The 12,418-nt window shown below is 47.6% G+C and overlaps 1 protein-coding gene across 1 annotated transcript in view; it reads right to left on the reverse strand.

Annotated features, from left to right (window-relative positions):
• Nucleotides 1-2,816: 2,816 nt before the first annotated feature.
• The window catches only part of LOC119963211, a 680,876-nt gene continuing 671,274 nt past the window's right edge, over nt 2,817-12,418 (reverse strand). Inside the window, exon 21 of the mRNA XM_038791968.1 lies at nt 2,817-3,205. Within this exon, the coding sequence (XP_038647896.1) occupies nt 3,093-3,205 (113 nt within the window). The 3' untranslated portion in view covers nt 2,817-3,092. The remainder of the gene's footprint in view (nt 3,206-12,418) is intronic.

Consider the following 12,418-nt stretch of genomic DNA (forward strand, 5'->3'; position numbering starts at 1 on the left):
TATTGGGGAAGTTAAAGTCTCCCATCACAACAACCCTGTTGCTTTTACTCCTTTCCAAAATCTGTCTACCTATCTGCTCGTCTATCTCTCGCTGGCTGTTGGGAGGCCTGTAGTAAACCCCTAACATTGTGACTGCACCCTTCTTATTCCTGATCTCTACCCATATAGTCTCGCTGCCCTCTGAGGTATTCTCCCGCAGAACAGCTGTGATATTTTCCCTAACCAGTAGCACAACTCCTCCACCCCTTTTACATCCCCCTCTATCCCGCCTGAAACATCTAAATCCTGGAACGTTTAGTTGCCAATCCTGTCCTTCCCTCAACCAGGTTTCTGCAACAACATCATAGTTCCAAGTACTAATCCAAGCTCTATGTTCATCTGCCTTACCTGTTATTCTTCTTGCATTAAAACGTGTGCACTTCAGGCCACCAGACCCGCTGTTTTCAGCAACATCTGCCTGTCTGCTCTTCCTCAGAGCCATACTGTTCTCCCTCAATGCTTTGACCTTATGACCTATTGCTCCGGTACCCATCCCCCTGCCATACTAGTTTAAACTCTCCCGTGTGACACGAGCAAACCTCACGGCCAGGATATTTATGCCTCTCCAGTTTAGATGCAACCGATCCTTCTTATACAGGTCATAGCTGCCCGGAAGAGCTCCCAGTGGTCCAGATAACGGAAACCCTCCCTCCTACACCAGCTGTTTAGCCACGTGTTTAGCTGCTGTATCTTCCTATTTCTAGCCTCTAATCCCAAGATTACAACCGCAGAGGTCCTATCTTTTAACTTTATGCCTCGTTCCCTGAACTCCTGCTGCAGGACCTCATGCCACTTCCTGCCTATGTCATTAGAACCAATATGTACAACAACCTCTGCCAGTTTGCCCTCCCCTTTCAGGATGTCTGCTACCCGTTTGGAGACATCCTGGACCCTGGCACCAGGGAGGCAACATACCATCCTGGAGTCTCTTTCATGTCCACAGAAGCACCTATCTGTGCCCCTGACTATCGAGTCCACTATGAATATTGCTCTTTTGCACTTTGACCTTCCCTGCTGAACATCAGAGCCAGCCATGGTGCCACTGCTCTGGCTGCTGCTGTTTTCCTCTGATAGGCTATTCCCCCCAACAGTATACAAAGGGGTATACCTGTTAGAGAGGGGGACAATCAGAGGGGTTTAAACTAATTCAGCAGGGGGATGGGAACCTAAATTGTAGTCCCAGTGTACAGTATGTTGAGAGTAGTGAGGTCAGGGATAGGGTTAAAAGTTCGAAAGAGGGCACCGGCAAGCAGGACGCTGGTTTGAAGTGTGTCTACTTCAACACCAGGAGCATCCGGAATAAGGTGGGTGAGTTGCAGCATGGGTTGGTACCTGGGATCTCGATGTTGTGGCGATTTCGGAGACATGGGTGGAGCAGGGACAGGAATGGTTGTTGCAGGTTCCAGGATTTAGATGTTTCTGTAAGAACAGAGAAGATGGTAAAAGAGGGGGGGGTGTGGCATTGTTAATCAAGGAAAGTATTACGGCGGTAGAAAGGATGCTTGAGGACTCGTCTACTGAGGTAGTATGGGCCGAGGTTAGGAACAGTAGAGGAGAAGTCACCCTGTTGGGAGTTGTCTATAGACCTCCGAATAGTTCCAGAGATGTAGAGGAAAGGATTGCAAAGATGATTCTCGACAGGAGCGAGAGTAACAGGGTAGTTGTTATGGGGGACTTTAACTTTCCAAATATTGACTGGAAATACTATAGTTCGAGTACTATAGATGGGTCAGTTTTTGTGCAGTGTGTGCAGGAGGGTTTTCTGACACAGTATGTAGACAGGCCAACAAGGGGCAAGGCCACATTGGATTTGGTACTGGGTAATGAACCCGGCCAGGTGTTAGATTTAGATGTAGGTGAGCACTTTGGTGATAGTGATCACAACTCGGTTATGTTTACTTTAGCAATGGGCAGGGATAGGTATATACCGCAAGGCAAGAATTATAGCTGGGGGAAAGGCAATTATGATGCTATTCGGCAAGATTTAGGATGTATAGGATGGGGAAGGAAACTGCAGGGGATGGGTACAATCGAAATGTGGAGCTTTTTCAAGGAACAGCTACTGCGTGTCCTTGATAAGTATGTACCTGTCAGGCAGGGAGGAAGTTGTCGAGCAAGGGAACCGTGGTTTACTAAGGAAGTTGAAGCACTTGTCAAGAGGAAGAAGAAGGCTTATGTTAGGATGAGACATGAAGGCTCAGTTAGGGCACTTGAGAGTTACAAGTTAGCCAGGAAGGACCTAAAGGGAGAGTTAAGAAGAGCGAGGAGAGGACACGAAAAGTCGTTGGTGGATAGGATCAAGGAAAATCCTAAGGCTTTCTATAGGTATAGCAGGAACAAAAGAATGACTAGAGTAAGATTAGGGCCAATCAAGGATAGTAGTGGAAAGTTGTGTGTGGAATCAGAGGAGATAGGGGAAGCGTTAAATGGATATTTTTCATCAGTGTTTACACTGGAGAAAGACAATGTTGTCGAGGAGAACACTCAGGTTCAGTCGACCAGGCTAGATGGAATTGAGGTTCAAAAGGAGGAGGTGTTAGCAATTTTGGAAAATGCTGGTAACATTACCATTAATGAACATCAACCACACTCGATTCCAGCACACATCTGCTTGGAGCGCCGAGGTGGAATGGGTAACAATAACTTTCATCTCTGGTTTGGAGGCACCATTGCTGAATTATCTTAATCAAGGTGCCCCGAATTTACTAATTTTAGTATTAAATTTGGTAAACACACCTTTTCCTTTAAATATTCAAAAAGTATTTCAGTAGCCAAGGAAAGAGAAAATAGAGTATTTAATATTTCACATAATTGTTCCCAGTTTAGAATGCATCATGATAGGAACACTCATGTCAGTCTGATTCTTTGCCATTTTATGCCCACAGGTCTTACAGTGCAAACTGCGTTGCAGGTCATTTCCTTTTTTTTTGCTTCCATAATAGTTCCTCTGGCTGTGCACCTTCATGGATTGAAACAGACATCTTATTTTCCTGAGCACACTTTGTATGGGCAGCTGGCTCACAAGTCATGCGAAACATTGCATTGATTGCTTCTTAAAATGTGGAAGACATCCCGGCCAGTTTCTGGTTCCTTTCAAATATTGTTTTTGCGATGAAGTCACCAACAACTCTGATGTCGGTTGTCTTTAAGATCGCATGGCCAGCCACTGAAAAAAAGGTAAAAATAAAGAGCTTACACACTGACAGAGTCATGTTTCTCCAATGATAGTATTTCTTAAACCATTAAGTGGTTACATTCATTTCCTCTTCGGGTGCCAGTGGAGAACTTGTTTCAATTGGTTTGAACTGCAAGCCAATTTTCACTTGTAATGTTCCCCAAGATTTTCTGTCCATTCAGTTCAATTGATGGAAACTTGGGCAGACTCTATTGGAAGAATGCTGCTCAGTGCCACTTAGGAAACCTTGAAGGTGGCGGGAACAACCAAGAGGGTAATTTGGAAAACACATGGAATCATAAATAGGGATATACAAAAGCAGGGAAGCTATGCTGAACCATTATAAACCTCTGGTTAGGCCGCAACTGGAGCAGTCCGTCAAGTTCTGGTCACTATACTTTAGGATAGACGACGGCTTCTTGAGAGGGTGAAAAGGAGATTTACTAGAATAGTCCGAGAGAACAAGGTGAGGTTGGAGAAACTGGGGCTGTTCTTGCAGCAAAGGAAACTGATGGGCAAATTTTAAAGAGGTGAGCAAAATTATGATAGGTTGAGACAAGATAGACAAACAAAAACTTTCCCATGAGTTGATCACACACAGATTAGGAAACACAGATCTAGGTTTGGGGTAAGAGATAAGGGGCAAGTGAGGAAGAGGTTTTTACACAGCGAATGGTAAGTGACCATTTTGCACACCGTGTAGGCTTCTGACCCCCACTCGAGTCTGATGGGGGAGTTCTGAAGCCCACAGGGAAACACCTGTCCCAGGACTCTGACTTGTTCCTTTTCTGCCTGATTGCCTCCTGATGTTAAAATTAAGGCTTATGTATTATTGCCAATATTAAACTGCTGAGTGCACGATTTAAAGAGAGGGGGTTGTTGCAAAATCTGTAGATTGCCTAATTTTGTTTGAAGTTTCTAAAGGTTCTCATTAATCACAAATAGTTATAAGTTTATCAGAGAAGTAAAAACATATACCGAAGTGCTGTCCCAATTATGGCATTGGGAGGCTGTGCAATTTTAGCATCAGGCCCAATTTAGTCCCGCACAGGCTGCAAGTCGCCAGCAAAAGCTGAGGCCAGCACAAAGCCTGGTCACAGGAGAGTCAGATAAGAGAGTTTTCATTTGTTTTGAAACGTTACTTGAAGGAGCTCCTTCTGGCCCCGCAAGGCTACCCTAGTCCTTGGCTCCCTCAGCTTCCCCACCCATATGATCACTGATTGTAACCTCCCCCCCCCCACCCCCACCGCCTGTCCCTCAGCCAACTTGAAGGACTTAGCTGGAGGCCGTTTCGGTGAATTCTGATCTGCAGTCTGACCCCTAATGATTTTGACTGCAGCCTGCCAACAGTGACGCCGCTTTTGAGAAATGCTAATAAAGCACTAGAGTTAAAAACGCCCCAGGCCTTCTGCTCCAGGGGGCCAGTCCCACAGCACTGATACCTGCTCCACCTCGCCTGAGTGAATAAAAAACAATCATTTCAATTTGATATCCCCCATGGTAAACGTGTAAAATACTGGCAGCATGAAAAGTGACCAGGTCGAGAGCAAAAAATCAAAACCGGAAGGGCACTGACCATGTATTATCACGGGAGAAAGTATACTGCTGGGCAACGGGCAAAGAACAAGGGAGTGGCAGCTCTTTCAAAGAGCTGGCACACACATGATGGTCCTCAAGGTTTTTTTTTCTCTGCGCTGTGAGATTGAATGAAACATAAAGGTCCTATTCTCCACTGAGTTTTGATTAAATGCAAGCTGTAGTGTACAACACAGCTGTTGGCACATATCCAGCAAATGCAGCCATGTACCCCAGGTTCCTTCAGCCTCTTGCCAACTAAATTGCAATTTTAGTGCATTGTTGTATCCTGAGAAAAATGACAATTCAAAACATAAAGTTGACAGTAAGTTAATGGTTTTTTTTCCAATGAAGGCTTCTGCTGCTGCTGCTTTGTAAAGGAATTTTAAAAAACATAGCTCGCAGCCTTATGTTAATTTGCTGTTAAAGAATCCGTGATGCAAAAGCAATTAGAGAAAAAGAGCTCTTCAGGAAACAGTCTACAGCACATACAAAACAGTGATCTCAATCAACCGGCAATTAACTATTGAATAAACAGCACATCAAACTATTATTTAAAACAAAGGATTTAACCTGATGTTTAATTTACACAGCAAATCACATTCACGCGGATTAACTTCATAAACTAAAGCAGTTAATTGATATGTTTTGGATCAATTTGATGACCCGTGTTTTGGGGAATTATGTAAATTTAATTGGAAGGCAAAAATACATATACAATAATTTGCTAGATTTCTTTTGAAAATCAGTACCCATATTTACAAAATAAAAAGAGAAAAAGATGATAACAGTTTTGGGTATTTTTTTAACAAACTCATCATTTTTAATTATTTTAAAGTTCACAAATGCCAATTTTGGAGGCTACATTTTATGAATTTGTGCTTCAGTGTTCGAAGAGTTGTAAGTGCATTCCAAACACTAGCTGCATTCCAATCACTCAAGCATATGATTTCACTGCACTTACCCCTCTTTGATGTGGTCAATGTTTATAAACATTGGGATTTCACCACTTAGGCCACTGCATCACAAAATAATACAGTGCAGAAGAGGCCCTTTGGCCCATTGAGTCTGCACCGATGCATGAAAGACACATGACCTGCCTACCCAATCCCACTTGCCAGCACGTGGGAATGTTAAGACGTGCTACGTGCTCATCCAGGTACTTTTTAAAGGATGTGAGGCAACCCGTCTCTACCACTCTCCCAGGCAGTGCGTTACAGACCATCACAACTAAAAAAGTTTTTCTCAAATCTCGAACCAGTGTTCAACCAATCTTGAACCAGTGTCCCCTCGTAACTGATCCTTTAGCTAAGAGGAACTGCTGCTCCGTATCAACTCTGTCCATGCCCCCTCTTGTTCACCTTGATCAAGTCATCTCTCAGTCTTCTCTCCTCCAGCAAAAACAACCCAAGCTTATCCAACCTCTCTTCATAACTTAAGTGTTCCATCCCAGGTAATATCCTGGTGAAACATCTCTGCAACCCTCTCTAGTGCAATCACATCCTTCATATAATGTGGTGATCAGAATTGCACATAGTACTCCATCTATGGCCTCACCAAAGTTCTTTGGAATTCCAACATGACTTCCCTGCCTCGAATGATAAAGCAAATGTCCCATATGCATTTTACACCACCCAACCAACCTGCCCTTCTGCTTTCAGAGATCTGAGGACAAACAAGCCAAGGTCCTTTTGTACCTCGGAACTTCCCAGTGTGAGGCCATTCATTGAATACTTGCTTGTCAAATTACTCCTCCCAAAGTGTATTACCTCATACTTTTCAGGGTTAAATTCCATTTGCCACTTTTCTGTCCATTTGACCATCCCGTCTATATCTTCCTGTCACACAAGACACTCAACTTCACTGTACAGCACCTGGCCAATCTTTGTGTCATCCGCAAACTTACTGATCCGACCCTCCACATAGTCATCTGTGTCATTTATATGAATGAGAAACAATTGGGGACCCAGAAAAGATCCCTGAGGTACGCCACTAGACACTGGCTTCCACTCACTAAAGCAGCCATCTGTCATCACCCTCTGTCTCCTACAGCCAAGACAATTTTGAATCCACCTTATCAAGTTACCCTGAATCCCATGGCAAAATTTGGTTCCAACTCCATCTACAACTTTGCTGACGATACGACCATAGTGGGCCGGATCTCAAATAACGATGAGTCAGAATACAGGAGGGAGATAAAGAACCTAGTGGAGTGGTGTAGCGACAACAATCTCTCCCTCAGTGCCAGCAAAACTAAAGAGCTGGTCATTGATTTCAGGAAGCAAAGTACTGTACATACCCCTGTCAGCATCAACGGGGCCGAGGTGGAGATGGTTAGCAGTTTCAAATTCCTAGGGGTGCACATCACCAAAAATCTGTCCTGGTCCACCCACGTCGACACTACCGCCAAGAAAGCACAACAGCGCCTATACTTCCTCACGAAACTAAGGAAATTAGGCATGTCCACATTAACTCTTACCAACATTTACAGATGCACCATAGAAAGCATCCTATCCGGCAGCATCACAGCCTGGTATGGCAACTGCTCGGCCCAGGACCGCACAAAACTTCAGAGAGTCATGATCACAGCCCAGTCCATCACACGAACCTGCCTCCCATCCATCGACTCCATCTACACCTCCTGCTGCCTGGGGAAAGCGGGCAGCATAATCAAAGACCCCTCCCACCCAGCTTACTCACTCTTCCAACTTCTCCCATTGGGCAGGAGATACAGAAGTCTGAGAACACGGACAAACAGACTCAGAAACAGCTTCTTCCCCACTGTCACCAGACTCCTAAATGACCCTCTATGGACTGACCCCATTAACACTCCACCCCTGTATGCTTCATCCGATGCCGGTGTTCTGCAGTTACATTGTGTACCTTGTGTTGCCCTATTATGTATTTCCTTTTATTTCCTTTTCATTTCATGTACAAATGATCTGTTGAGCTGCTCGCAGAAAAATACCTCAGTACACGTAACAACAAACAAATCCAATCCAATCCAATGTGCATTTGCCTTCTTTATAAGCCTCACTATGTGGGTGGCACAGTGATTAGCACTGCTGCTTCACAGCTCCAGAACACTCTGGTCTAGGGTGACTTTGTGGAGTTTGCACTTTCACCTCATGTCTGCGTGGGTTTCCTCTGAGTACTCTGGTTTCCTCCCACAGTCTAAATTTGTGCAAGTTAGGTAAATTGGCCATGCTAAATTGACCCTTATACTGGGATAGGGTGGAGGCTTAAGTAGGGTGTTCTTTCCAAGGTTCGTTGCAGATTGGATGGCCCGAATGGCCTCCTTCTGCACTGTAAGGATTCTATGTGTAACCTTGTCAAAGGTTTTGCTGAAATCTATGTAAACTACTTCAACTGCACTACCCTCAACTACACACCTGGCCACATGCTCAAAAAATCCAATCAAATTTGTTCGGCATGACCTCATCTGACAAAGCTTGAAACGCTATGAATGGATCAAAGCTACAGACGTTTTTTGTGAGCTATCAATGACAGACCACTAGAAAGCTAAATGACCTGCAGATCTGTGGCACAACCGCTTTCCTTCCAGGAATGGACATGTGGGGCTGCAAGGTAAGTATCACATCTATAATACTTCCCCCTGCCCCTGTCTGGACTGCTCCCTAACTTCCAGACAGGGGTCCCTTTTCTGGCGTGAGGGGGGTGAGGCTATCTGTGGGGGGTGAGGGGGATTCTGTGGAGGGGGTTCCTTGAGGCAGGGGGTCCCTCTATTACAAGGGTCGCTGGAGGGGTCTTCCTATCACAGGGGCTCCTGTGCGGAGGTCCCCCTATTACTGGGGCTCCTGTGAGGGGGTCTCCCTATTACAGGTCCCTCTATTATAGGGGTTCCTGTCAGGGGTGGGAAATGTGGGGGAGTCCTCTTGGTGTGGGCCATGTGTTATCCTGATAGCAAGGTGGCACCTGGTTATGCGGTGCAGAGAGTCACTGTGTGTCAGCACTGGGGAAATAGGGCAGGGGCCACAGTGCCTATCGCTGATGCAGGTTGCAGCAACCACCGGAACCTCTTTTGACAAGTACCGGTGGTGAGGATGGAGGCTCCCCACATCGCAGGCCCGGTGCCACTCACTGATGGTGACAGAGGTGCAGTGCGGAAGGGAGCAGCTTAAGGGTGGGGGTGGGGAGGAATATACGAAAGGTGGAGCTGAAGTGCAACTCAGGGCCATCATGTAGCCTGTTAAAATTGGATAGGCAAGGGAATACTCATCTTGCTAACATGTCTTCTCTTTCTGATCCCCTACAGAGAGTGAATTTCAGAGTACAGTTAGCTATGCTCACTATATACCTGGCCACAGCTGCCGTTACAGATGCATGGAGACTGGAAGCACAGGGCCTGCTCGGGGAACACCCTGGACAAGAGGAACCTGACCCTCTTGTCCAGGGGTCAGCCGGTGAGTGCTGGCTGTCCAACAGGCCAGGAAAGGGGTGCGGGTACGTGTATACCATTAACACCTGTCCTTCAAGGAGCTACAGGACCGTGTGTGTCGCCGCCGACTTTGGCTAACCAGGGAGACCGTACACCAGCTGTGTCAGATGGGGGCGGACCTGGCACCGCAGGGCTATGGAGGAGGACCTGCCCCCGGTGGCTATCAACATGATGGTCACCCTGAACCTTTATGCCTCTGCATCTTTCCAGGGGCCGAGCAGGACCTGTCTGCGATCTCACAGACGTCCGCACACAGGTGCATCCGCGTTGTGACGGTTGCCCTATGCACACGGGCAGTAGAATTTGCTGCCATCACTGACATGCCCCTAGTCCAGGGGGTGATCAATGGCATCCTTACCCTCTACAAGCACCGGCCCATCAAGGGATTCCATTTATCAATAGGAAGGGGTTCCACTCTCTCAATTTGTAGTTGGTATGTGATCACCACCTGCGTATCATGCATGTCTGCGTCCGATACCCAGGCAGCGCGCACGGCGCATACATCCTGGCGAACAGGTCAGATCCCGGCACCTTCAAGGCTCCCTCCTGGGTGAGCTGTTGGCTCTTGAGTAATGAGGATTACCTGTTGAGGTCTTGGCTAATGCCACCTGTCCGGAGGCCCCAGCATGACCAGGAGATCCGTTATAACGTCACCCTTGCAGTAACTAGGAACGCCATTGAGAGGTACATTGACGTCCTCAAGATGCGCTTCTCATGCCTGGACCGTGTCAGTGGGGCACTCCAATATAGCCCCAAGAGGGTCTCTAACATCATGCTGGCTTGTTGCGTCCTGCACAACATCACGCAGCAGAGGGGGGATGTGCTGAAGGAGGATGAAGAATGCCAGGCCTCATCTGACAAGGAGGATGGCCAGGCATAACCGGACGTGTAGCCCGGGCTGGCACAGCAGGCCACACAACATGTAATCCAGGGCTGCCAAACATGGGACAACCTCATCACCTAATAATTAGCCAACTAAGAGGCCTGGCCACCGGCAGTTCCGTTGCCCTGTCCCAGCTCTCCATAGCCCCACCCCATTCCAAGTGGTGACCCCTTCCCCATAGCCGCTCAAATTCTCCCCTGTCCCTCTTCCCTTCACTACACCTCCCCTGAACCTCCTCCCTTCACTGCACCTCACCTGACCCTCCTCCATTCACTGCACCTCCCCTGAAAATCCAACAGTCCCCCACCAACACACCCCACTACCAATCTCCCACGCCCCCACTCGGCACACCCTCTACACCCAGCCCAGCCCTCATACCTTTCAGATAGAGATTGAGGCAGGTTGGAATGTTGGTGAAAGGGTGTTTAATGGTGACCATATATATGGATGTACCTGACACCTATCTCTAACCTATGTGCTGCACTGGTGCCTAACTTTCTCATCTTTTGTGCTCTAACGCTCAGTCTTGGTGAGATCCCCGACAGCACATCAGATGCAGAGGCGGCCTGCTGCGTTTCTTGCCCTCTGACCTGAGATGTATTTAGGGGCCGTCCTCAGGAGCATCTGGACCTGGATGGGCCTGGCCGACTTTGGTTGTCACAAGATGCCCGCTGTTATGCCCGCTGCCCGTCAGATGTGCCACTGTCAGGTGGGGGGCGGGGGGGGGAGGGGGGGGGTGGTATTTGGAAGCACTGAGGTGTTACAGCACCTCCTCTGCAGGAGGCATTGGCATGGGTCCCTTCATTGTCCTCTCCCCTGGGGTGCTCAATGGCCTCCAGCTACTCCATGGGATGGTGTTAAAGCCGGAGTGAGCTCCGGAGGCTCCTCCCTCACCTAGCGCTTCCAATCCTGGAGGTCAGCCCTCATCTGAACCAGGCTCTCGATGTACTCAACCATGGAACACTGAGATTGGGCCACGTCCCTCAACGAGTGAGTCATGTCCCTCACTGTCTTGGTCATGTATCTCTGTGACTGGCCCAGGTCGGTCAGCACCCAGCCAATGCTCTTGATGACCTCAGCCATGACCCTTGTGAATGGGCCAAGCTTTGGAGCACTGCAGCAATGTCCATGAGGGCTCCCCTGTCCTGAGCCTCAGCCATCGATCACACAGTGTGCCCCAAGTCCTGGAAGACTTTACCCTTGGCTCTGATGTCTTGTCCAAGGCCTTCCACCATGGACGTCACCCTTTCAGTGTTGGCCTGGGTACCATGCATTGTTGGCACCATCTCCTGCACCTGAAGGCGGTTGGACTCTACCAGCTGCACCTGCAAGTGCTGGAAAGTTGCTGATACCATTCCTGCAAATCCTGGCTCTGCATCTCCATCTCCACCAGTGGGGGATCATACTTACCAGAAGCTCAATACCTGTCCAGAGTACAGTTAATTCCCGGGATCTGGCAGTCCTCCAACTGTCCGCTCCCTCGGGAGTCCCTACCTCCACCTGATATACTGCAGCATGTGTGACGTGCACACTAGAAGGTAGCCCAGGAGCCTCATCACTAAAATGTCCCACCGAGGTGATAGTATGTATGATGGTGGAGTGCGCAGGTGACAGAACCTTGGTGTCTGGACTTCCCCAGGGTGTGTTGGGGATCTGGTTGGGTGCAGGACTGACTTGGTCTGATGGTGATCCTGCATGACAACCAGGAGACATGGTGTGATCATGGGAAGGAGTGGTCTGTGGGAGGAGGGGTCACTCACTTGTTGTGGGATATCATTTTGCATTTCTCAAGGCGCAATGGGGAAAGGCCTCAGTATAAGGCCTTTTGGCCAATGTGGACCGAGGGGCTGGGAACCGTGCAAAACCCATCGGACTGTGTGATTAATCCGAACCATATGTAACTGTATTGAAGCATCACAGAGTGCAACATGACCGATGCATATAGTTTGAACAGAATTGCACTCCCTGTAATGAAAACACTGAAATGCATGTAATGTCCTCATTACTGAATTAAGTATCTCAGAGTACATCTTGATCTCTGGAGAAGATGTGAAAATCATTGGACTCTACTTTTACAACAAATTGAAATGTTTTTGTAATGTTTTTTCAGCGATTTTACAAATAAAACATTTTTTTGGAAAATAAATCACTGCCAATGATACCTTCCATCAATTTTCTGATGATCGAGAGTAGCTTGATGGAGCGGTAATTGGCCGGATTGACTTTGTCCTGCCTTTTGTGGACGTGGACAGGGCATGTCTGGGAAATTTTCAACGTTTCCGTGTAG

This window comes from Scyliorhinus canicula, chromosome 3 (genome assembly GCF_902713615.1).
Source record: "Scyliorhinus canicula chromosome 3, sScyCan1.1, whole genome shotgun sequence".
In the NCBI taxonomy this organism is placed as follows: Eukaryota; Metazoa; Chordata; class Chondrichthyes; order Carcharhiniformes; family Scyliorhinidae; genus Scyliorhinus; species Scyliorhinus canicula.